The following is a 27504-nucleotide window of genomic DNA, read 5'->3' as shown; positions in this document are numbered from 1 at the left end:
CAATATAGAAGTGTCAGGAGGACTGATCAATATAGAAGTGTCAGGAGGACTGATCAATATAGAAGTGTCAGGAGGACTGATCAATACAGAAGTGTCAGGAGGACTGATCAATATAGAAGTGTCAATCAGACTGGCGGCCTCGACCAATCAGAGACGTGGGATTTCTACGTCGATGCTGTGCCGGTCTCTTATTGGTCGAGGCCTAGCGGCCTCGACCAATCAGAGAGCCTGGATTTCCAGGACAGACAGACAGACAGGAGGACTGATCAATATAGAGGTATCAGGAGGACTGATCAATATAGAAGTGTCAGGAGGACTGATCAATATAGAAGTGTCAGGAGGACTGATCAATACAGAAGTGTCAGGAGGACTGATCAATACAGAAGTGTCAGGAGGACTGATCAATATAGAGGTATCAGGAGGACTGATCAATATAGAAGTGTCAGGAGGACTGATCAATATAGAGGTATCAGGAGGACTGATCAATATAGAAGTGTCCGGAGGACTGATCAATATTGAAGTGTCAGGAGGACTGATCAATATTGAAGTGTCAGGAGGACTGATCAATATTGAAGTGTCAGGAGGACTGATCAATATTGAAGTGTCAGGAGGACTGATCAATATAAAAGTGTCAGGAAGACTGATCAATATAGAAGTGTCAGGAGGACTGATCAATATAGAAGTGTCAGGAGGACTGATCAATATAGAAGTGTCAGGAGGACTGATCAATATAGAAGTGTCAGGAGGACTGATCAATATAGAAGTGTCAGGAGGACTGATCAATATAGAAGTGTCAGGAGGACTGATCAATATAGAAGTGTCAGGAGGACTGATCAATATAGAAGTGTCAGGAAGACTGATCAATATAGAAGTGTCAATCAGACTGGCGGCCTCGACCAATCAGAGACGCGGGATTTCTACGTCGATGCTGTGCCGGTCTCTGATTGGTCGAGGCCTGGCGGCCTCGACCAATCAGAGAGCCGGGATTTCCAGGACAGACAGACAGACAGACAGACGGAAAAACCCTTAGGCAATTATATATATATATATAGATACCCGATGCGTTAGAATCGGGCCACAATCTAGTATATATCTATATATATAATTGCCTAAGGGTTTTTCCGTCTGTCTGTCTGTCTGTCTGTCCTGGAAATCCCGGCTCTCTGATTGGTCGAGGCCGCCAGGCCTCGACCAATCAGAGACCGGCACAGCATCGACGTAGAAATCCCGCGTCTCTGATTGGTCGAGGCCGCCAGTCTGATTGACACTTCTATATTGATCAGTCCTCCTGACACTTCTATATTGATCAGTCCTCCTGACACTTCTATATTGATCAGTCCTCCTGACACTTCTATATTGATCAGTCCTCCTGACACTTCTATATTGATCAGTCCTCCTGACACTTCAATATTGATCAGTCCTCCTGACACTTCAATATTGATCAGTCCTCCTGACACTTCTATATTGATCAGTCCTCCTGACACTTCAATATTGATCAGTCCTCCTGACACTTCAATATTGATCAGTCCTCCTGACACTTCTATATTGATCAGTCTTCCTGACACTTTTATATTGATCAGTCCTCCTGACACTTCTATATTGATCAGTCCTCCTGACACTTCAATATTGATCAGTCCTCCTGACACTTCAATATTGATCAGTCCTCCTGACACTTCAATATTGATCAGTCCTCCTGACACTTCTATATTGATCAGTCCTCCTGACACTTCTATATTGATCAGTCCTCCTGACACTTCAATATTGATCAGTCCTCCTGACACTTCTATATTGATCAGTCCTCCTGACACTTCTATATTGATCAGTCCTCCTGACACTTCTATATTGATCAGTCCTCCTGACACCTCTATATTGATCAGTCCTCCTGACACCTCTATATTGATCAGTCCTCCTGACACCTCTATATTGATCAGTCCTCCTGACACTTCTATATTGATCAGTCCTCCTGACACTTCTATATTGATCAGTCCTCCTGACACTTCTATATTGATCAGTCCTCCTGACACTTCTATATTGATCAGTCTTCCTGACACTTCAATATTGATCAGTCCTCCTGACACTTCAATATTGATCAGTCCTCCTGATACCTCTATATTGATCAGTCCTCCTGACACTTCTATATTGATCAGTCCTCCTGATACCTCTATATTGATCAGTCCTCCTGACACTTCTGTATTGATCAGTCCTCCTGACACTTCTATATTGATCAGTCCTCCTGACACTTCTATATTGATCAGTCCTCCTGATACCTCTATATTGATCAGTCCTCCTGACACTTCTATATTGATCAGTCCTCCTGACACTTCTATATTGATCAGTCCTCCTGACACTTCTATATTGATCAGTCCTCCTGACACTTCTATATTGATCAGTCCTCCTGACACTTCTATATTGATCAGTCCTCCTGACACTTCTATATTGATCAGTCCTCCTGACACTTCTATATTGATCAGTCCTCCTGACACTTGACGATGATGTCATAAAGGACGTAGATATCCCGCGTCTCTGATTCAGCGACGGGCACAGTATCGACGTAGATGTCATAATGGTTGCCATGGCGACGATGATGTCATAAAGGTTGCCTCGACCAATCAGTGATGGGCACAGTCTGCCGCGAATTCTGGAATCATCATTGTCCATATACTACAGGGACATGCATATTCTAGAATACCCGATGCGTTAGAATCGGGCCACAATCTAGTGTATGTGTATGTATATATATATATATATATATATATATATATATATATATATATATATATATATATATATATATATATATACATACATATATATATACATATACATACATACAGAAGAAATTCTCAGGAAAATGCCGCGGACCTGGGTCAGAGTGGTGCTTAAATCTGTTAGTTTTGCAGGAAAACAGCCGTTTCACCTGCAAAACGACAAGGCCATTATGATTGGCTGAAACATCTATTTCCCTTCAAAATTACTGTAAGTAATTCCAAATTAAGCAGATCAACGTTGGGTGTGGTTTTGTTTTCGTCTGCTGCATGTGAACGCAGCCTAAATAAAGTATAATTAAACAGCTGATGACTTGGTACCACACCCAGGACTCCTCCGCAAGTTACATCTAACTATCCCTAATGTCTGTTGGTGCTGCAAACTAGATCACAGAGTTTTATAATGTCTGATGACGGTTCCCTAGTGGAGGGAGGCAGCACTTTACAATTATTTGACTATGAATGAATGAATGAATAAGCTTCTCCTATCCACTGCAATGTTGAAACAGACAGGGTACGGACTGCTATTTGTGCCAGCAGTGATTTTTTTTTTCATGAACCCATAGATCTCTATTGGAGATTTTAAACTGTAACTTTAATCAAAGACCTATATCTCCATGATTTTTTTTGAGGACCAATAAAATAAAAAAAAAATAGAAAACAAGAAGAGAAAGACATGTGAAAAGCTCGATAGAGCACAAACTCGTTAAAATCTATCCATAATAAACACGGCTACAACATACACGTATTCTTGCCGACATAAATGCAGATGGAAACTTTAGACCTCATTACACATCAATATCTCCGGAATATTCTATCGGATACATTTCAATTGGAGCCAAAGAGAAAGAGAAAACACCAATATATGTACAAACACCAAACTATGGATTAACACATGTGGAATTATATACCGTACTTAAAGTGTGAAACAACTGAAATTATGTCTTATATTCTAGGTTCTTCAAAGTAGCCACCTTTTGCTTTGATAAATGCTTTGCACACTCTTGGCATTCTCTTGAGGAGCTTCAAGAGGAAGTCACCGGGAATGGCTGCGTCCTTAATCGGACTGTAATGAATGGACTGACCAGGGACTCTCCTGACCAGAGCGTGACAGTTGCATAGAAATATATGAAGGTGTCACGCTGCGGTCAGGAGAGCCAGCGACCAGTCCGTGCATTAAGGTCCGATTTATACGGCCATTTGACTGCGCCCTAAGAAGGATCATTTGACATATTTAGTCAATTAGCACTTCTTAACAATCCGATATCAGTCCATCTGAATTCACCATAGAGCCATGTTCACACTGTCAGTATTTATAAGTCAAAATCATAAGTGTAACAATAAGGGTATGTGCACACGTTGCGGTTTTTGCTGCGGATCCGCAGCGGTTTTGACACTGCGGATCCGCAGCAGTTTTCCATGCGGTGTACAGTACAATGTTAACCTACGGAAAACAAAAACCGCTGTGCACATGCTGCGGAAAAAACGCGCGGAAACGCTGCATGTCAATTCTTTGTGCGGAATCCGCAGCGGTTTGGCACCTGCTCCATATTAAAAATCCGCAGGTGTCTAAAACCACAGGGGAAACTGCACAAAAAAACGCGATAAATCCGCAGTACTTTTTGCACTGCGGATTTAATCAAATCCGCTGCGGAAAATTCCGCAACGGAATCCGCAGCGTGTGCACATGGCCTTAGAGGAAAAGTATAATAGAAACATGTCACCACTTCTGTACTCATCACCCACGCCTGGTTTGGGCTTTGAAATACTGATGCAAAAAACTGACCAAATACTGAACATGTGAACGTGGCCTTATTGTAATAAATATCATTTAAAAGAAAACAAAACACTACTTTGAGACTTCCCATTGCTGCGGTGGCTGATAACAGGGAACAATAAGCAACATTCAAGTGCGATTAAACTGGACATAAGAAAGACTATACATTAAGTGTCACTTTAGCCCATATTTGCCAAGATCTGACATTTACCAGAACCAGATCTCCGGTCTACACTGGTAACAGTCCTCCGATTGCGGTTTGATAATAAATCGGTAATCTACTCGATGCATCCAAGAACCTGCGACAGAAGCAGCAGTGGTGTGAATGGCGCTTACCTTTCTTCTACAGATGTCAGATTGTCAATTTCAGTCATCACCTCGGCAATCTCGCACTTCAGCCTCTGTATAAAGTGGAGAGAGAGCGGTTACATCCAAGTTGCTGACTTTTACATGTGGGAGTTGCTAAAGTTTCCGGATTCTGACACAAGACTAGGATTGGGGCGGATTTAACATCACAGGTCAATGACGTTCCCGTATATAAACCACTGTTCGAAGAATCGACATAAAACACTTCTAAAGTGTCGGACAGAAAACTTTTTGTTTGTGCGTAAAAAATCAAATCAAAAACAAAAAAGAAGAAACGCGACGAGAATGAAAGAGGCGATTGTGCGAAGACAACGGGGAGCTTTGTTACAATGGCGTGAGCAAAACCGGCAAACAGATTTCCTCTCTAATTCACCAAAGCCGCGACCGCGCTTAATTAACCAAGCCTAATCCAAGCCAGGCAATTGGGCTGCAAATTTCATGTACCGAACATTAAAAGTATTCGGGGCTAGTGAGGCAAGTATTAATCATTTTGCTATTTTATAGGATTTCGGACTTCTGCGTGGAGTTTGTTCTCCCCGTGTTTGTGCCCATTTCTTCCCATACTCCAAAGACATAGGGAGTATAGCTTGTCAGCCCCTATGGGGACAGTGGTGATGGCTTGTCAGCCCCTATGGGGACAGTGGTGATGGCTTGTCAGCCCCTATGGGGACAGTGGTGATGGCTTGTCAGCCCCTATGGGGACAGTGGTGATGGCTTGTCAGCCCCTATGGGGACAGTGGTGATGGCTTGTCAGCCCCTATGGGGACAGTGGTGATGGCTTGTCAGCCCCTATGGGGACAGTGGTGATGGCTTGTCAGCCCCTATGGGGACAGTGGTGATGGCTTGTCAGCCCCTATGGGGACAGTGGTGATGGCTTGTCAGCCCCTATGGGGACAGTGGTGATGGCTTGTCAGCCCCTATGGGGGCAGTGGTGATGGCTTGTCAACCCTATGGGGACAGTGGTGATGGCTTGTCAGCCCCTATGGGGACAGTGGTGATGGCTTGTCAGCCCCTATGGGGACAGTGGTGATGGCTTGTCAACCCCTATGGGGACAGTGGTGATGGCTTGTCAACCCTATGGGGACAGTGGTGATGGCTTGTCAGCCCCTATGGGGACAGTGGTGATGGCTTGTCAGCCCCTATGGGGACAGTGGTGATGGCTTGTCAACCCCTATGGGGACAGTGGTGATGGCTTGTCAACCCTATGGGGACAGTGGTGATGGCTTGTCAGCCCCTATGGGGACAGTGGTGATGGCTTGTCAGCCCCTATGGGGACAGTGGTGATGGCTTGTCAACCCCTATGGGGGCAGTGGTGATGGCTTGTCAACCCTATGGGGACAGTGGTGATGGCTTGTCAGCCCCTATGGGGACAGTGGTGATGGCTTGTCAGCCCCTATGGGGGCAGTGGTGATGGCTTGTCAACCCTATGGGGACAGTGGTGATGGCTTGTCAGCCCCTATGGGGGCAGTGGTGATGGCTTGTCAACCCCTATGGGGACAGTGGTGATGGCTTGTCAGCCCCTATGGGGACAGTGGTGATGGCTTGTCAGCCCCTATGGGGACAGTGGTGATGGCTTGTCAGCCCCTATGGGGACAGTGGTGATGGCTTGTCAACCCCTATGGGGACAGTGGTGATGGCTTGTCAGCCCCTATGGGGACAGTGGTGATGGCTTGTCAGCCCCTACGGGGACAGTGGATGATGGCAATGTCTGGAAAACTCTGCGGCACATGCTGGTGCTATATAAGCAAATAATAGGGTATTTGAAAAAAAAATGTTGAGGTTGTATGGGATGACAATGCATTAATTCTTACGGACAAGCCATCATGGTAAACCCCCTGTGATAACCTACAATACGCACATCCTATTTCCCACCACACAAGCTACTCCGTAACTACATCCAGCTGTGATTTATCCGGGTTCATCTTCCCAGTTCACATAATTTATGTCCACCGAGGGCGATTGCTCAACTCGAAGGAACATCCTGCAGTCATTGAAGGAGCATTCCTCCGAGAGACCTAAAATATTTTTGGCCTTTGCACATCAGCGACTCCACACCCAGATGTGTCATAATGATGTGCGATCACTCACCCAGCTGGATGGAGATGATCTCACACACTGCATCCAAGATAATAGTATTATCCCACTGTCACTAGATCAGAAGTGGACACTTCTTGCTCTTATTTTATTCCTGATGCTCCCTTGAGTAACTAAAGCAATTTACAATTTAAGTTTACTGAACGTAAACTAATGACGATCAAACATTGCTTTTTTTTTATTTTCAATAGGAGTTCAACAGAGGATTTAGGAGTTCGATCTTGGCTCATAAAAGCCACTTCAGAATAGTTCAATGCTTTGCTATTGGCCATTCTTGGACGTTTTGGGTCATTATCCTATTGGAGGACCAATGACCTGCGACTCAGACCGAGCTTTCTGACACTCAGCAGCACATTTTGCTCCAAAACGCCTTTTTGCACCCTCCACAGATTCCAGACACACTGTGCCAGATGCAGCAAAGCAGCCCCAAAACATAAGCAAGCCTCCTCCATGTTTCACAGTAGGTACAATGTTCTTTTCTTTATAGGCTTCATTATGGTGTGCTAGAGTTGATGTGATTTGCTAAAGAGCTCCAGTTTTGTCTCATCTATCCAAAGGACATTTTCCCAGAAGCTTTGTGGCTTGTCAATATTTATTTTGGCATATTCCTGTCTTGCTATTTAACGATTTGCTTTCAACTGTGATTTTTTCCTCAGTCGTCTTCCATGAAGTCCACTATGGTCAAGACAGCAATGGATAGTGCAATCTGACACGCACGTACCTTGACCTTGGAGTTCACCTTTAATCTCTTTGGAAGTTGTTCTGGGCTGTTTAATTATCATTTGTATTATCCGTCTCTTCTCTTCCACTTGTCATCAATCTTCTCTTTGTGGCCACGTTCAGGGACATGAGTTACAGTCCCATACACAAACGTATGAATAATATTTGCAACTGTAGTTAGAGGAACATCATCCTGTTTGGAGATTGTCTCATAGCCTTTACCTTTAGCATATTTGTCCATAAATTTATTTTTCTCCCGATATCAGGCTGTGCACTAATCACAATTCTTAACCTGAGAGGGGCGGTTACAGTACTTCAGTATCTGGCACACATGCTGCGCAACTGTGTAAACCAAACAGGTTTATTTTGTCTTTTATGATAGTTTTTATCTTCACAGTATTAATAGATTCATGTATAACCTGTTTGGTCTTTTCTGCATGTTTAGGTTCATTTTTGAAGCCCCTGTTGGGCTCTTCGTTTGATTGTATTTATCTGATACACTGCCTGTTGGTGGTATAGTGAAATAACCCTCACAATTGAATAGCAAATTGATCACTTTTTATAGTATTTTCCGACCATTAATTGCTTGGTTTTTCAGTGTCCTTTCTCAGGCAGTTTTGTTCATTTATTTTTTGTTCATATTAGTGTGTATCAATTTGGCGCAATGGCACACATACCGTATTTTTCAGACTATAAGACGCACCTCGTATTTTTCAGACTATAAGACGCACTTTTTTCCCTTTTTTGGAGGAAAATGGGGGGGGTGCATCTTATAGTCCAGATGTACCTGCAGTGGTTGTGGACAGGGAGGTGGGGGAGCGGCAGCAGCGGGTCACAGGAGGCACAGAAATTAAATATTCACTGCTCTCCACGCCTGAAAATGTATAGAAAAAAAAAAATTGGAAATGAACTCCTACAGAATAGCGTGAAATATTCCAACATTACCTCAATGTCATCTATAAGCTCCTTCTTCCTCCGTCTTATATTTAACAATTCTTCTCTCTCCTCACACGAGAGATCTTCTGGTGCTGAAAGAGGAAAAAAAAAAAAAAAGAGAAAAAGAAAATACCGTAAGTGACCCGCAATAGAAAAGGAGGATGCTAACAACAAAAACGACCACATCCTAACCAAACCAATCTATTAATAACAAGACGGTTTCCAGACCACGACGACACCCGCCGCTAAACCTAAACTTCACCTTGTTTTTTTTTTTAACTTTCTGAATTACAGACTTTCCTTTCAGGCTGGTTTCGTGTGACATGTCGCAGATGCAAAGTCACCATCACCAAGACTACGAAGTAATTCAATTTAGCAGATTCATTGCGTGGCCACAGTGAGGGGAAACACTCAGCGGCCATAAACCGTCCAGGGCCAAGATCCCTTCCCTGGGCAACAACAGGGTTAATTTTTCCATTTCCTGAATCAGGAAACCAGCAATCAAATGTGTATGGAAGGAGAAGAAAAAAGAAAAACCTCTGCCTGATTACTCAGCGCTGTACGCCTGGGGGATAGATGGTGTGCAGAAAGAAGTCTACAGGTCAGCACGCGATACAACCCCTGTTGTCTCTCGAAGCCTTCACTCCTACCTGTTGGAACATCCTATTTGTCTGCTTGCTCTATAAACAATACCTACCATACCTTGCACTGATGAGATCTGAAAAACCTGAAACAGTTATTTACAAGTTAAAAAAAAAAACAAAAAAAAAAAACATGGTGTCATTTTGGAGCCTCAAAGTCACCAACTCTGTGGGCAATATACCCAGCAAAAACTACTAATCTAAAATTAGGACTAAAGCCGTTGTTATGGGGATTAATGATGGATGGGATACTGGGCAAATATCTTCTGTTTATGGAGGACCTGCCACCTGGTAAAAAAAAAAGTGACCAGTTTTTGCTCTTATGTTATTCCCGCTGCTCCCGAGTGTCCCATTGCTTTTATGTTTTTAAATCTTCCTTACGGTCCCAATGATATGGGCCCTTTTTTTTTTTATTAAAGGCTAATTTTTATGGTCTTTATCAGTTAAGAGCAGGAGAATAATGCAGAACAGCCTAAAGACCCGCCCCAGAGGATCCTGTGAGTAACGCCCCCTTATTAAAGACCATAGAAAATAGCACCAAATTATAAGAACCAGATCTCTGGAGCCATATGGTGGATTAGGAATAAATAATCTGAGGAGCAATGGGAATAAAATAAGAGCAGAAACGGACCACTTTTGACCAGGTGATAGGTCTTCTTTGAATGGAGGCAATGCTGTATTTCAGTACTTTACTGGACTGGTTTGCTTTCATCGCTCCATGCCATAGGTTCACAGCGAAAGACGAGTAAATGAAAAGGTCACCAAGAAGAGGGGGCTAAATCATGACATGGGTGGTTCACTGCTGTCATCTGGGGGTTCTCAGCATGGTCCTTTGATCTGCTGGAGCCAACATACAGCCCACCCTGTGCATCCGCTCTAATGTAGGGCTGCCAGGACCACAGTCTATCCTAGGCTACAACCAACTAACGACCTGACCCCCCCCCTAGGCTACAGCCAACTAACGACCTGACCCCCCCCCTAGGCTACAGCCAACTAACGACCTGACCCCCCCCCCCCAGGCTACAGCCAACTAACGACCTGACCCCCCCCCTAGGCTACAGCCAACTAACGACCTGACCCACTGAAGGGAATGCACAAAGGTCAGACCATGTAAATAACCTGAGGAAGCCAAGACTTCCTAAGAATAAGTGTAGTAATTAGTACAGAGCGTACATACAGAAGGTGCGGAGCAGTAGCGCAACAAACAATCAGATGTCAGAGATTTTTAACAAGCAGTTTGGCTTCAGATATTTTTTTCCTTTAATTATCTTGAAGAAGTAATGCCATTTTTTGGGCATCCCTAATAGTTTCAGTAGAACCCCAATAAATATGCCCTGTAACGCTATGTGCACATGTTGGGGAATGGTGTGCAGATTTTTCCGCACTGTCTTTGCAAAATCTGCAGGTAAACCGCACTGCGGTTTTTGTGCGGATTTCACCTGCGGTTTTACACTTGCAGATTCCTAAGGAGGAGCAGGTGTAAACTGCTGCGAAATCCGCGAAAAAAAATTGACATGCTGCAGAAAAAAAACAACGCTGCGTTTCCACGCGTTTTTTTCCGCAGCATGTGCTCTGCGGATTTTGTTTTCCATACGTTTACATGGTACTGTACAACGTATGTATCCTGAAAGATGAGAAAAAGAGGTTAGATTATACTCACCCAGGGGCGGTCCGATCCAATCCGATGGGCGTTGCAGGTCCGGTCCGGGGCCTCCCATCTCCTTACGTTGACGTCCTCTTCTTGTCTTCACGCTGCGGCGCAGGCGTACTGTCTGTCCTGTTGAGGGCAGAGCAAAGTACTGCTGTGCGCAGGCGCTGGGAAAGGTCAGAGAGGCCCAGCACCTGCGCACTGCAGTACTTTGCTCTGCCCTCAACAGGACAGACAGTACGCCTGCGCCGGAGCCGCAGCATGAAGACCAGAAGAGAATGTCATCGTAAGAAGATGGGAGGCTCAGGACCGGACCCCGACGCCCATCGGACCGGACCGCAGCGGGACCGCCCCTGGGTGAGTATAATGTAACCTCTTTATCTTATCTTTCAGGATTCATCGGGGGCTTATCTACAGCATTACAGAATACTGTACATAAGCCCCTGACGCCGGTGGGCTTAGCTCATGTTCAATTTTGGGGGTGACAGAGTCCCTTTAATTTATAAGTCAAGGGGCCCTGGCATGTGGCTGTAAAAAAAAATGTGATTACTCTAACAGCCAAAGCAGAGGTCCAATAAAATACTGACTATTACCAGATATATAGAAAGATAATAAAATTGTTCTCCGCAGCCGATGAATTCACTTGTGGTCAGACACGTGGCTTTCACACCACACACGTTGCAAATGCATGATAATGGGGTAAGACACAATAAAGGGCTGTTTTAAAGGACCAAGGGACGTGACATTCATCATTACTTAACTGCACAGCAGCTAAAACCCATCAAGAAATAAGAGGTCTGCAGCAGATCACACGTCTCATCTCTTCTTCCTCTGCTCCAATACTTTTATTACTCAGCTTCTGTGAATGACTCAAAATGTGCCCGTATCTGAAAGTGCATAGTGTTACACGACTAGACCATCCGATACCTGCAGAATGTTTCTAAAGTGAAAATGTCACTAAATACGAGTGAGTAAAAACTAATCCTCCTATACTGGGGAAAGGTGCATAAATGGCAAAAAGAAAAATGGAAATCTTGCCATCTTCACACTGTTCTTTCATGAAATGCACATGTACATTAGCAGCAATGATCAGATCCTATCTTTTGTATTGAAGCATCTAATGAGCATGTGCAAAGGTCATTGTGAAGGGAGGGGGAGCTGTGACATCACTTATTGGGATTGGTGGATCCGGTGCTATCAGCTGTGTATAGAGGCGCTACTGTCATTGTAATCCTGCCTCTGATGATCAGGAAGGATTTACAGCAGGTTCCTTAAGACACCCCATGTACATTAGAGTGATTTCGGCTGAATCCGCTAATATCAATGGGTTCAGCTAAAACTAACGTGTATGGGGGGGAAGGGGGGTGTCAGCCGACTGATTTTCGAGGGAGATGTAGATCACACGTCTTGATTCCAGAATACAGATGCTATTATCCTCCCTGCCATAAGCCACCGGCATAGATGTCTGTCGGCGTCTTTCTCATACAGAACACTGGAATACTTGGTGGAACAAGCACTATAGGGGTGTTGGTCCAGATGGCTCTTGGCCAAAAGATCAGCCGATGTCTATGGGGGCCTTAAAATAGCCCCAGTGGCCAGAGTGAAAATTGCAAGAATACCATTTTTTTTTTTTTAGGTAATTTTCTGAATATATATTCTCTTTTAAGCAATAAATGAAAGAATTGAAGAAGAGGTGACCATTATTAATTCTAAATTTTCCCCAAGAATAATTGTGTTGGGAGTTTGCACAGGTAACACTTAGAAAGATAAAGTGTTCTCTTCCTATTTGTTCCTTGGTAACGTCTTGGCTTAGTGTGGTAGTGCACTGCGGTATTACATGGGTCGTCCCTCTACCAGTTCCAGAGGTCCGCTCTTATCTCCCATGGAAGGGGTGGGAGCACATTGTCGTTGTACAGTTGGGCGACCGTGGTGGTCCGAGTCTGCCAGAGTGACAGCTGCTGATCTGGAGTGGGGGGACAGCTCTTAGATTAACGTTTGTCTTTCCAGCGACCCCTGAAAAATTAATCACAACCGGCACAAATTCTAAATGACAGGTAGTTCACTGAAAGGATGTAGGGTGGAAACTGGGGGAAAATCCATCTCGCCTCTGATTCAGTCACCCGCTTATAGGATTTCTAAAACAGATGATGAGGGCTCATTTGATAAAAAATAAGCAAGCCTTGTGGGAGTATTGTCACCATGCCAGTACAATCTGATACATTTGGCATCCCTTATGGAAAATTGGCTATTCAAGTTGGAATGAAAAATAGCGTTTTCCTTCCCCATATCCACAGGAATATGGTTATCTGCTCAGGAAGCACTTAAGGTAGATCTGTCCCCACGAGCTGCATCTTAGACCTGATGAGGCTAGTGTACTTACTCAGAAAATTCAGGTCAGCATGGCTGTATAATACTTCATGAAAATCTATACTCAATCTCTGCCCACCTGGTTCCTCAGTGTCCCTCCTCCTAGTTGCTTTCTCACACAGCTCAGTATAAGCTGCAGCTGTCAGTCAGGCTGGATGGGCAAAGATGGAATACAATTGGACTCATGAGCCATTTCTTTATCTGTTATTCTGCATGAATCATCAAAGTAAGTACACCAGTCTTATAACATTTTTGCGGCATTAACGGAGTGCTGTGGGATTTACAAGCTCTATTAAAAAGAGCTTGCAAGCACTGTGCGTGCCTGGACACCAGTGCTAGACTGCAGCGGTGGCCAGTAACGCAGAAATGAGCATTAAATAAAATTAAAAATACTGTCTTGTTTTTGAGAACGATGAGGATTTTTAATAACATGTAAAATGCAAAGTTTATTGATTTTTTTACAAACCCTTTACAATTTTTTTCATTAGTGATGTTGAGTTTAACCCTTTAAGATGATAGTATGGGGCAAGGAAGATTTTTCTCACTCTTTTTTTTTTTTTTAACGGTATGAATAGATGGACAGAAAACCTAAATAAAGGTCCATTCACAGGGGCGAATAATGGACAGACAGGGATTCATAACACCCATTGTAAACCTGCAGATTGGGCTGGATCGTTCATTTGGCTCACACGTTTTCATTGTCGGCAGCACATTGCCCCTTGCAAACAGGAGATGTGCTGCCGATAAATTGCAAGCTGTTTGGAGACAAAACGTTTGGGTTCATGATCGCTCTGCCCCCGTACAGTTTTGTCAGCCAAGAACTAGCTCCTCTAAACGGGTCTTACGTTTTACAACCCAAGATATTTGGGTTGTCAATAAAAGTTAGTAATTTTTTATTTCTATTTTATAGCATACGGTAATTACACGATTCCAACGGCTGAGGGTAGATACAGAAACAGTAACCTGTCACGTTGTATTTTGTCAGCCACCTCCAGCTTAGATAATACACGTTTGGCATAGTCAAGCCATTATGTGCCGCTTCGTACCAATTTTTGTGTTTTTTTAAACAATGCCAGTTTAGTTTGGCATCTTGACGATCGGTGCAAACAAAATCGGCTGCATTATGTCTGACCCTGATCTAAGTCACAATTAAATGTCTCTTTGCCCCCATAGAAAAAAAAACAAACATTTTTCTTGCAAATGAAAAGCTTAGGGGAAAAAAAAAAAAAGCCATTAGCACAGTCACCGTAGCTGCGTCCTGTGTAATGACATATGCTTCCATTATGGAGTGTAAATTGTGGATTATGACATCTCTTTGCTGCCTAGAGCTTCAATTAAAAGAATAGAAGAAACGCACAGGATGATGACCTCAAGTATAAGCCTCAGCGAATCACACGATGAAATTACCGGGAATGTGCAATTGCTGTTTGTGTGTCTGAGTTTCCTTCCTATTAAAGTCCCTGCTGGAAATCCACCCACGTGTGTTTTCAAAGCTGCATCCCGGCCACAGAAATCCCTTCTCCATTTCCCACCAATGTGAGAGACAAGATTGGGACTGAGGGGGTCGGTGTGATGTCTGGGAAACAGGTCAGATTGTCGGGAGATACATTGTGCCCCATAGTCTCCATATGTGCCGTATACCCCTGTACACTGGCATGGGGGCGTCTCATACACTTAGAGATTACCGGAAATCAACTGTTGATCAATTATTTGCTACGTTTGGAATAGTTGGGCATTATACGCTGCAAATTCATTTTTTTTTATACGGTATGGGAAAGTGTTAACCTGCCACGCTTTTCTATAAAGCATATGTAGCACGGTATATTTTTTCTTTACAATTGTAGGGTCAATGCCCGCCCAGTGACTTCTGTTGGAGCGCCAAGGAATACCAGTGCCAGTATATAAAAGTACGGCCATCGTATAGTGGGAAAAGTGATTGATGTCTAAAAGGCAAGTCCCATGGGTTGCTTAACCCTGCTGTTGTCTTCGGTCAAAAACGACCGACCTTGAACTTCAATATTCTTTAAAATATTCAAGATGCGGCTCTGAAACCCGTGGCCGACCGACCCATCCTCATTTAAGTCAATCAACCACAAGTTTCAGAACCGCATCTTGAACACCCCAAAAATACCAAAGTTCAAAATCGGTCTCCCCAGACCAAAGACAACAGCAGGGTTAAAGGTGTATTCCCATTTCCAAAATCATATCCCAATATGTAGTAAGTGTAATAATAATAATAATAATAATATTAGCAAATACCTCAAATTAGAATGTAGTATAGTTCTCCTGATTTGTTATGTTGCTTACCCCATGTTTAGGGCATTCCAGTAGCTTAGGTATCCATGGTTACGACCACTAAGAACGAATTGTCACTGTATGATATTTAAGCTACTGCACATGGGGTAAGCAACATAGCAAATCAGGAGAACTATACTGCATTTTTAACTGAAGGTATTGCCTAATATTAGTATTACACCTTCGACATATTGGGATAAGATCTTGGAGATGGGAATACATCTTTAAGTCCCCAAAATCTGCTGTGGCAATTTATGCTCTAGATGTGAAGCCAAATTTTCTCAACTAAAATCGACAGGAGCCTTTACCAGGGCAGAATATACACAGTGTGTGCATGCACTGTGAAGCATTGCCTGTGCCAGGGATATTGCAAATGATCTCCAAAAGTCAACCGCAATCAAAAGGATGGAAGAGATTTGTGCGGTTAATACGTCTGGTCTCCATCTCAGATCAAACCCAGCCGATTGCACCTCGTGCCATGGTGGTGATTGCACCTCGTGCCATGGTGGTGATTGCACCTCGTGCCATGGTGGTGATTGCACCTCGTGCCATGGTGGTGATTGCACCTCGTGCCATGGTGGCGATTGCACCTCGTGCCATGGTGGCGATTGCACCTCGTGCCATGGTGGCGATTGCACCTCGTGCCATGGTGGCGATTGCACCTCGTGCCATGGTGGCGATTGCACCTCGTGCCATGGTGGTGATTGCACCTCGTGCCATGGTGGTGATTGCACCTCGTGCCATGGTGGTGATTGCACCTCGTGCCATGGTGGTGATTGCACCTCGTGCCATGGTGGTGATTGCACCTCGTGCCATGGTGGTGACTGCACCTCGTGCCATGGTGGTGACTGCACCTCGTGCCATGGTGGTGATTGCACCTCGTGCCATGGTGGTGATTGCACCTCGTGCCATGGTGGTGATTGCAGGCATTTCATTTTAGAATTGCATAAACTTGGGCTATGAAGACTGCAAATATGCTGCGCCCAGATAGATACCTTACAGGGGGAGAAGCAGAGAGAGACAGACTGCCTCCGGGAATCGCCATCCGCATGACCCCGCAGTGACATACATGGAGGTGACAGCGGAGCTCTGCGAGACATTCGGAAACAGAGAAACTGACAAAATGAGAACTGAACTGACCGCTCTTCTCCAATCACCCGATGCAGTAAGTGGGCAGAGATCTAGGATTACCGTCACAATGATCATAGTCTATTCTGTCATTCTTTTACTACGCCGACACAAGGCAGAAAGCGGTGTACCCCACAAACAATGAATGGTGGGAGCACATGTTCCATTGTTTCTCCATTCAGACGGTGCTTAGGACACCTCTTCCCATCCTAAAGATACTACAACCAGTGTATATTGAAGGAAATCTCTCACCCCCTAGAACTATTTATATGTGCACGTAACTTGAGAGTTAGAATTGATATGCAAATGGGGCTGAAGGACTCTGGTAGATCTGAAGCCTCCGTCACTCCAGCTCTACTCCCTGCCAGCACATCCTCCTCCCGCTTGACAGACGACTCCTTTGCCTGAAGTCACACAGCATCGAGGCCGTCAGTCAAGTAGGATGAGGTGGTGCTAGGTAGAGAACAGAGCTGGAGCGACAGAGGCTTCAGATCTACCATAGTCCTTCAGGCTAATTTGCATATCAAATCAAAAGCGGATTTATCAGAATCTGAGAAACGGACTGGCCTTGTCTTTGATTAGAGCTACATGTGCATATGTATAGATTGGGGTGCTCAATCCTGCTGTCCCCATAGGAAACGTTCCTGTAGGTTACACTAGTAGACTGCATGACTTCTACATACTATCTGGTTTGTAGAGAACTTTTCCGGAGTCTACATTATTACAGTGTAACCTATGTATAATTACCATCAATACTGGCTGACTACCTCCCCACCACCTGTAAGTGATGGTCAGTGTGTAATCCCACACTATATTACATGAGCTCATCTAATATTGCCCTTAATAGCGTGTGTCACATCCCCGCAGTGGTATCATGGATAGGTGACATAACGGACATGACTAAACCATGCTTATTATAATCACCGCTAACACCATTATTATAATTAACCCATTCTTCACACAGCAGATTTATCACAGAGGTTGCTGCTTTCTGCTCAATACAGGAGACACGGGTGGAAAGTATGAGGCCATCTCAATACGGCCGACAGTGAAACAGTCACATGAAAAGGGGGAAAATGTCACTGTGCACTGGTTACGTAGCAAACCCTACAAATCACACAGGCGTCACCTGGAAGAAAACAGGGGAGCACGGTGGCTCAGTGGTTAGCAGTGCAGCCTTACAGCGCTGGGCTCCTGGGTTCAAATCCCACCAAGGACAACATCTGCAAGGAGTTTGTATGTTCTCCCCGTACACCTTTGGTCGACGTGAAAAGAATGCTTGTTTAGACAGCGGTTATTCCTCCCGACTTCCCACACATCTACGCCTGACTTGGCACGGAAATACCTGACAACAGATTATCTCCCGTGAGAACAAGAAGGATCAGGCATGTTGAAAACCAAGTGCACAATCCTTCTTTTCCCTGATCATATAGTGTGTGCCATCAGGATTCTCCGGTGCCAGCTCTGGGAGCGGGCGGTCCTGTAACAGTTAGTATGTGATTTGCATACTTCCAGCCACATGCCGACTAGACGTGCCCAGCCTCACTCAATTCACTTGTATTGAGAGAGGCAGCGCATGTCTAGTCGGCATGTGACTGTAGGTATGCACATCAGATGCTTGCGGTCACCCACCTGCTGCTCCCAGTGCCGGCACCAGAGAATCCTGACAGTACGCACACCACAAGCTGTGAGGATTTACAAGTCTGCAGTCACCAAGCCTAAACAACCACCTTTATTAGTAAGACTAGCTGATGGCCCGATTCTAACGCATCGGGTATTCTAGAATATGTATGTATGTATGTATGTATGTATGTATGTATGTATGTATGTATGTATGTATGTATGTAGCAGCCACATAGTATATAGCACAGGCCACGTAGTATATAAGAACCATGTAGTATATAGGAAATAGTATATAGCACAGGCCACGTAGTATTTCCTATATACTACATGGTTCCTATATACTACGTGGCCATTGCTATATACTATGTGGCTGCTATATACATACATATTCTAGAATACCCTGATGCGTTAATACAGGCCACGCAGTATATAACACAGCCCAAGCAGTATATAGCAGCCACGCAGTATATAACACTGCCCACGCAGTATATAACACTGCCCACGCAGTATATAACACTGCCCACGCAGTATATAACACTGCCCACGCAGTATATAACACTGCCCACGCAGTATATAACACTGCCCACGCAGTATATAACACTGCCCACGCAGTATATAACACTGCCCATGTAGTATATAGCACAGCCCCCGCAGTATATCACACAGCCCACGTTGTATATAACACATATACAGCCCCTGCAGTATATCACAGTGCCCATGTAGCATATAGCACAGCCCCCACAGTATATCACACAGCCCACGTTGTACATAACACATATACAGCCCCCGCAGTATATCACACTGCCCATGTAGTATATAGCACAGCCCACGTAGTATATCACACAGCCCACACAGTATTTAGCAGTGTGGGCACTATATCCCTGTTAAAAAAAAAATAATTAAAATAAAAAAGTTATATACTCACTCCCTGGGATCCAGCGAAGCTCCGGCGATATGCACGCGGCTGCCGCCATCTTCCGTTCCAAGGATGCATTGCAAAATTACCCAGATGACTTAGCGGTCTCGTGAGACCGCTAAGTCTTCTGGGTAATTTCGCAATGCATCTCTGGGACAGGAAGCTGGCGGCAGGCGCGAGCGCATCGTTGGACGATGGAGGGTGAGAATAGCAGGTTTTTTGTTTTTTTATTATTTTTAACATTAGATCTTTTTACTATTGATGCAGCATAGGCAGCATCAATAGTAAAAAGTTGGTCACACAGGGTTAATAGCAGCATTAACGGAGTGAGTTACCTGCGGCATAATGCGGTCCATTACTGCCGGCATTAACCCTGTGTGAGCGGTGACTGAAGGGGAGCATGCGGGCGCCGGGCACTGACTGCGGGGAGTAAGGAGCGGCCATTTTTCCGCCGGACTGTGCCCGTCACTGATTGCTCGTGGCTGTTTTGCCACGACCAATCAGCGACATGGATTTCCATGACAGACAGAGGCCTCGACCAATGAATATCCGTGACAGACAGACAGAAAGACGGAAGTGACCCTTAGACAATTATATAGTAGAATATTCAGGCTGTGTGTTTCAATACTGGATTAGTTATCTCCATCAGACCTAATACTGAAAATTGGGTATTTGGCAGGATGAAGATATTAGTTCAGTATGAAGCACGTAGCCTGAATGTCAAGCGGATTGCGCTAACGCAATGCTTGTTTAGGGTCCGCGTTCGGCGTCCCCGCTAGCGCAGATCCCCGATCTGCGCTAGCGAGGGACGGACCTCGGACGCCGCAAGCAGCGTCCGAGGTCCGTCACAAAAGAACGGCACATCGCTAGCGCGTGCCGAAAATAGCGTGGGCTACAGCAAAAAAATAATAATAATAATCACATTGCTGTCAATGGGTGCGCTAACGGACCCGTTGCACGGCGTTAATTGCGACATTTTCGCCGTGCAACGCAGTCCGTTAGCGTTAACCCATTAACGCAATGTGAACCTAGCCTTACATCCTCTATTCTTTGGAGGGTCATTCTCAGCAGCGCCAGTGTCCTGCATTTTCTTCTAAGTTATTGTGTATCCTAGTGCATGAGACTTTAAGACATCGCAGTCCCATGCTGTGAAGACTATCCGCTGTGTATATGACAAGTGCTGCAGGTTACGATGCAAAAAGCAAACCGGTACGGTATAAATGCAGATCCCCGCACCGTCTTCACCAGGATATGGGCAGAGGTAAACACCACTGTGAATATCACACTTCTGCAGAAACCATGTTCAGTGGAAACATAACCGAAGGGCCCAACATACACAGCACAGATTCTAGAATGTGATGCCTTGAGCCACAGCAGTATCAAATACATACAATCAATTTGTTCTGGCCTCATGCAATGTTGTGGACTGAGTAGACAAGGAGGTCTCCAAACCCCAGAGGAACGGGTCTAGTGAGTGGACAGCTGAAGCTCGGCCCTTTAACACATTCCTTTGCACAAGCCCGTATTGAACAAGATGACAGGTGACAGATGACAAGCTCTCCTGATCTGCACCGACCAGTAATGCATCTCTACTGGACGGGTTTGTATGGTTAGTGTCCACAGGTCAGTCTGGTCCCCTCCATCCAGGTTAAGAAGTCAGAAGAAGGAAGTAGGGGCCGATGCTAGAACATCCTGCCCTCTGGGACCATCGCAGACAGGGGTGCCGCTACTATGTGGCAAGCTGAGTACTTTGCCTCAAGCGGCACTGCTTCAATGAAGAGAGGGAGGCGGCAGATTCTGCTGGTGTAGTAACTGAATTTGTGTCGTAGACGCATGTTCAGTTACTACTGTATTCAAGTCTCCCAACCGTACCAAATGGCCGAATCCCCTCATCCAGCCCTCCCTGGCTCATGTGACCGGTCACATGATCGTGACCGGTCACATGATCGTGACATCATCACAGGTCCTCAACCTGAAGTGACTCCTGTCCTAAATCTGCTGGGGCTGCTCATAGAAGGCTGTTCTGTGTGCACAGGACCTGTGACGATGTCACCGGATAGGAGGAGTCAGGGGTCACATGATCAGTGGCCTCAGTGTATGCAGGACTCTGCTGTGCTGGTTGTTATGGTGCTGGAAGAGGGTAAGCTTATGTGTGGGGTCAGGAGGGGTTTACAGTTTGGATGTGGTGGAGCCGTGTGTGTACGAGGTGTACGGAGCTGAGCCGCGTGTGTACGAGGTGTGCGGAGCTGAGCCGCGTGTGTACGAGGTGTGCGGAGCTGAGCCGCGTGTGTACGAGGTGTGCAGAGCTGAGCCGCGTGTGTACGAGGTGTGCAGAGCTGAGACGTGTGTACGAGGTGTACGGAGCGGAGCCGCATGTGTACGAGGTGTACAGAGCTGAGCTGTGTGTGTGCGAGGTGTACGGAGCTGAGCCATGTGTGTACGAGTTGTGCGGAGCTGAGCCGCGTGTGTACGGGGTGTACAGAGCTGAGACGTGTGTACGAGGTGTACGGAGCGGAGCCGCATGTGTACGAGGTGTACAGAGCTGAGCTGTGTGTGTGCGAGGTGTACGGAGCTGAGCCATGTGTGTACGAGTTGTGCAGAGCTGAGCCGCGTGTGTACGAGGTGTGCAGAGCTGAGCTGCGTGTGTACGAGGTGTACGGAGCGGAGCCGCGTGTGTACGAGGTGTACGGAGCTGAGCCGCGTGTGTACGAGGTGTGCGGAGCTGAGCCGCGTGTGTACGAGGTGTGCGGAGCTGAGCCGCGTGTGTACGAGGTGTGCAGAGCTGAGCCGCGTGTGTACGAGGTGTGCAGAGCTGAGACGTGTGTACGAGGTGTACGGAGCGGAGCCGCGTGTGTACGAGGTGTGCGGAGCTGAGCCGCGTGTGTACGAGGTGTGCGGAGCTGAGCCGCGTGTGTACGAGGTGTGCGGAGCTGAGCCGCGTGTGTACGAGGTGTGCGGAGCTGAGCCGCGTGTGTACGGGGTGTACAGAGCGGAGCCCTGTGTGTACAAAACAGAGCCCTGTGTGTACAAAGTGTATGAAGCTGACCCATGTATGTGTACGGAGCGGAGCAGAGCCGTGTGTGTACGGGGTGTATGGGGGGGTGCCATTTTGCAGTTCGCCTCAGGCAGCAGAGAGGCTAGGTTCACCCCTGATCGCAGACCTCAAGAATGGGGGTCTCGTGTACAACTTGAATGGAGTGGGGGATAGTCCATATCGGTCACTTCCATAAACGCGTAGGGTTGTAGGGTGCACGCATGACCACCGGTCCATTTACAAGGGTAAAACACTGCCCCCATTCTCGATCAGTCAGAGGCTACCTGCAATCATACATTTACCCTGATTATATTCATGAGTCCTCGCCTTTAACCAGAACTCAATGGACAGAAACCGATTACCATTTTTCTGTCCCTAACTCACTATAATGCTGGGATCACACATTTCTTTCATGCAGTTTTGTTTTTTTCAGCTAAAGCCACAAGAGTATCCGGCAGGAAGGAAAAGTACAGGGTATAATTTTAGAGTTATACGTCTCTTTTTTATTGCATTTATGGCTTCTTTTGCAGCCTAGCAGCTGAAGACTTAAGAATGTGTGCATGTATACCAGCCATAATAAAGCATACCTTATAAACCAGAAAATGTTTTATTAACTCAGGTGCCATATGCAAACTCTTCACCATGTGTTACCTGTGCGTTTCATTACCGGTCCTTCCTTTACATCTCCTTGAGGGAACTGAGGAGGACCCAGGAGGCATCAGAGATGTCACTAAAGCCTGGATGGAGAGGACGGTTGCCTGCTGAAGAAACCCCCAACGCTTGTTTTACTACAGCTACAATACACGGTTAGGTCCCAAAATGTCTCTGTGCCCCGTATAGAGGAGGCTGCTCAAAATGGATGTCAGGTTCCCATCAGAAGACATCTCACCTTTCCGTAGCCATAAGGATCACAGAAAATGGCTCGTTCTGCTGGTCAGATTGATGGCCGCTATACATTATGTTAATGCAGAAATATATTAAGTGCATCAGCAATCAATAAGTCAATGGAAAAGGGATTAATGATCTCGGAGGACTGATTAGTTGCCAGTGTGGTGGGGGCGGCATGCTGCATCTGAAAAAGGAAATTACCGTAGTTTCACCGTACAAACAAAAGCTACATGCGCAGCACGATCCGCCATCTTCTGTGTAAGCCTTCTACTAATACCTTGCAATGTACAATTAAACGACCTCTGATCGGTTATTTTAATAGGTTTTTTAACACATACTACCCCTGCTTTAGATTTGCACTGACCAATCAGTAATAGATTGCCCCCGTTGCTCTCGGCAGCACAGGATTACGCTGCTGAGAACAATGATATCTCGGAATGTAATTGCAACTTTAGATATACAGTATAGCTTTTAACTCAATTTTCTTTTTAAAGAGGTTTTTCCACTATAGGAGGTCACAGCAGATGACTAGTTTTCAAGTGAGGGTCCAACTACTAAAACACTAAAGGTACCGTCACACATAACGATATCGTTGCTTTTTGTGATGTAGCAACGATATCGTTAAGGAAATCGTTATGTGACAGCGACCAACGATCAGGCCCCTGCTGGGAGATCGTTGGTCGCTGAGGAAAGTCCAGAACTTTATTTCGTCGCTGGGTCTCCCGCTGACATCGCTGAATCGGCGTGTGTGACGCCGATCCAGCGACGTCTTCACTGGTAACCAGGGTAAACATCGGGTTACTAAGCGCAGGGCCACGCTTAGTAACCCGATGTTTACCCTGGTTACCAGCGTAAACGTTAAAAAAACAAACACATACTTACCTTCAGCTGTCTGTCCCCGGCGCTGTGCTTCTCTGCACTCCTCCTGCATCCTGTGTCAGCGCCGGCCAGCCGCAAAGCAGAGCGGTGACGTCACCGCTCTGCTTTCCGGCTGACCGGCGCTGACAGTGCAGAGGAAAGCAGAGCGCCGGAGGACAGACAGCTGAAGGTAAGTATGTAGTGTTTGTTTTTTTAACGTTTACGCTGGTAACCATGGTAAACATCGGGTTACTAAGCGCGGCCCTGCGCTTAGTAACCCGATGTTTACCCTGGTTACCGGGGACCTCGGGATCGTTGGTCGCTGGGGAGCTGTCTGTGTGACAGCTCTCCAGCGACCACACAGCGCCGAAACAGCAACGCTGCAGCGATCGACATCGTTGCCGGTATCGCTGCAGCGTCGCTCAGTGTGAAGGTACCTTTAGGGTACCGTCACACTGAAACGACGCTGCAGCGATACGACAACGATGCCGATCGCTGCAGCGTCGCTGTTTCGTCGCTGTGTGGTCGCTGGAGAGCTGTCACACAGACAGCTCTCCAGCGACCAACGATCCCGAAGTCCCCTGGTAACCAGGGTAAACATCGGGTTACTAAGCGCAGGGCCGCGCTTAGTAACCCGATGTTTACCCTGGTTACCAGGGTAAACGTAAAAAAAAAAAAAAAAACACTACATACTTACCTTCCGTGTCTGTCCTCCGGCGCTCTGCTTTCCTCTGCACTGTCAGCGCCGGTCAGCCGGAAAGCAGAGCGGTGACGTCACCGCTGTGCTTTCTGGCTGGCCGGCGCTCACAGCCAGTGCAGAGAAGCACAGCGCCGGAGGACAGACACGGAAGGTAAGTATGTAGGGTTTGTTTTTTTACGTTTACAATGGTAACCAGGGTAAACATTGGGTTACTAAGCGCGGCCCTGCGCTTAGTAACCCGATGTTTACCCTGGTTACCAGTGAAGACATCGCTGAATCGGCGTCACACACGCCGATTCAGCGATGTCAGCGGGAGATCCAGCGACGAAATAAAGTTTCAGACGATCTGCTACGACGTACGATTCTCAGCGGGGTCCCTGATCGCAGTAGCGTGTCAGACACAGCGAGATCGTAACGACATCGCTGGAACGTCACGGATCGTGCCGTCCTAGCGATCAAAGTGCCACTGTGTGAAGGTACCCTAACGCGATAGAGCCATGAGGGGGTGCAGAGATAACAGTGGCATCAGAGTCCTGGAGCCCAAGAGGGTCCAAAGGCTCCTCCGTGCCTAACAAGACGTGCAGCTGGAAACATGTGCAGCAGATCTAAGGTATAACGATACTAATAAAACCATTGGCACGCTCTGGCGTTACTACATACCTTGCACACTTGTCACTCGCTATCTGCTAGCTTGAGCAAACACGACTTTCCTCCGACGCCTTCACCACATAAAATGCTGATGTCGCTCTATGTGGCAGACTTGATGTTGGGCACGCGGCCAATCTTACACACTGGCCACAAGACCCCTTTGTACAAGGCGAGAAATGACTAACGGGTAACTGCAGAGTGAATAGCAGCACAATACACCGCCCGGCGCGCCTCGTCTGCGGGATTTAGCACATTCTGCCCTCCTCGTGTGCTCCATCTCGCTGCCATTATATTCCCTGTGTTCCAGGTGAGATAATTAGCGCGCACAAAAGTTGTAATTACCACATTAGACAATCACAATAGCTTTCCGTTGGCGGATATTACAAGAGTACAGAAAAGAAACTAGGTGTGCAGGATCACCGATACTAATGCCCTAATTACTTATATGCGGCCATTCACTTTACGTCGCCCACCGAGGACAGGACTTTGAGTAACGGTGTACATTTTGTACAACAAATTTTAACCATCAGGGTGCAAATCAATATGCTAAAGGCCTTTATACAGCATGCATTTTTTTTTATTTATTTTTTTTTGCTTTATTCTTTAAAGAGTTAGCATGTAAGTTAGAAACGCTCCCGATGTACACACTAAATGTGTCCATAGGGCTCCATTGTTAGACAAAGATTAAAAAAAAAAAATGGAATTTATATTGTCAGCTGCCAGAGGGGGAAGGAGACAGATTCTGTCTAAAAGGAGCAACAAAGGGCATACATGGAAACAGAAATTGATTAAAACAGTATTTTTATGCAAGAAACATTGATGATTATTTTAAATATGGGTATTCACCGGGCTGTGACTTTTAGAAAGACAATAGTGGCGTCTATTAGGTACTTATTTACAGCTATTTATTATTATGACCACAGAACTATTAGAGACAGTGACACTTCCTTAGCAAAAAAAAAAAGAAAAATTTGGCTTAAGGCGTGGTTCAGATGGCGACATTTTCTAAAATCGATCTCATCAGCAGGTCCCATAGAAATCAGGGCTGTGGGGTTGGGTTAAAATCCTCTGCAACCAAAAATCAAGATATGTTACCGCTGTTCATAAAGAACACGGATCAGCCCTTTGTCTACTAAAGGCTCTGTCACGAGTAATTTCACTTTTTTAGAAAAGAAAGCTTTTAAAGAGGATCAAATAAATTGGAGATTGTGCGTATGGCTGGAGGTAGAACGTGACGACCGCCTAGAGAGCACATCGGCGATGTACTTAAATCGCCAACTTCTGTGCCTTGCAGCTATCCAGTTTCAAGGCTTTTGTGTGAATTCCGAGCGTGCAATCATCCTGCAGAATGGAGCACACGGGTGCGGGGAATAACCCGAACCTCCGAGCTGCCGGCGTAGATCGGATTTCCTCATGTAGGCCTCCACCCGCCTGTGCAACATTTGTTTAATAACCAGCGACACATGTCTTTAACGTTCCTCCACATTCTTCTGGCATCAGGAACGAATAGATCAGACACAATATGTTATACACATGTGAAAATATGAACAGTACATGACGGAGTGGACACTCCCTATACTCCTCCAAAAGTGCTGCAACCATTTTCAGCATTGCTTTATGGATTCAACCTGTTTGTTGATCACAGGAAATCGATTTGCAGATGGGAAAAAAAAATATATGTATATTTTTTTCCCAATTCTCTAAAGTCCCCCTATGTTAAGGTCAGTCCCAATTCTCAAAAGTCTCCCTATGTTACGGTCAGTCCCAATTCTCAAAAGTCCCCCTATGTTACGGTCAGGTCAGGAGACCGGCGTCTGGTATGAAAATTCTGACCCATATACAGACTGGGAAACGACCTTATAGAGGTGAAGGCAAACAACCCAAACTTAAGGACCAGGTACCACCCTGGAGGGGTAGCTACCTTCTTAAGTCAATGTCCGACCCATAAATGAGCCTTGCGCCATGGCAAGAAATAAATGTGCTACCAGAAACCCATCTACAGACTCATTTATATAGAAGCCAACTCTTCTAGATGGTACTTGAAAGGGTCTTTCCTTCTGTTAAAGCTAATTTGCATATATTTATCCCACGGATCACTCC

At 45.7% G+C, this 27504-nt stretch overlaps 1 protein-coding gene across 1 annotated transcript in view; it reads right to left on the bottom strand.

The window, feature by feature from the left end:
• LOC138645095 (cytohesin-3) overlaps positions 1 to 27504 on the bottom strand; it is a 126173-nt gene that overhangs the window by 66991 nt on the left and 31678 nt on the right. Inside the window, exons 2-3 of the mRNA XM_069734149.1 lie at positions 8668 to 8750; positions 4879 to 4943 (exon numbers count right to left, since the gene is read on the bottom strand). Coding sequence (XP_069590250.1) covers positions 4879 to 4943; positions 8668 to 8750 — 148 coding nt within the window. The remainder of the gene's footprint in view (positions 1 to 4878; positions 4944 to 8667; positions 8751 to 27504) is intronic.

Source organism: Ranitomeya imitator, chromosome 7 (assembly GCF_032444005.1).
Source record: "Ranitomeya imitator isolate aRanImi1 chromosome 7, aRanImi1.pri, whole genome shotgun sequence".
Lineage (NCBI taxonomy): Eukaryota > Metazoa > Chordata > Amphibia > Anura > Dendrobatidae > Ranitomeya > Ranitomeya imitator.
This window is presented reverse-complemented; position numbering and strand designations above follow the sequence as displayed.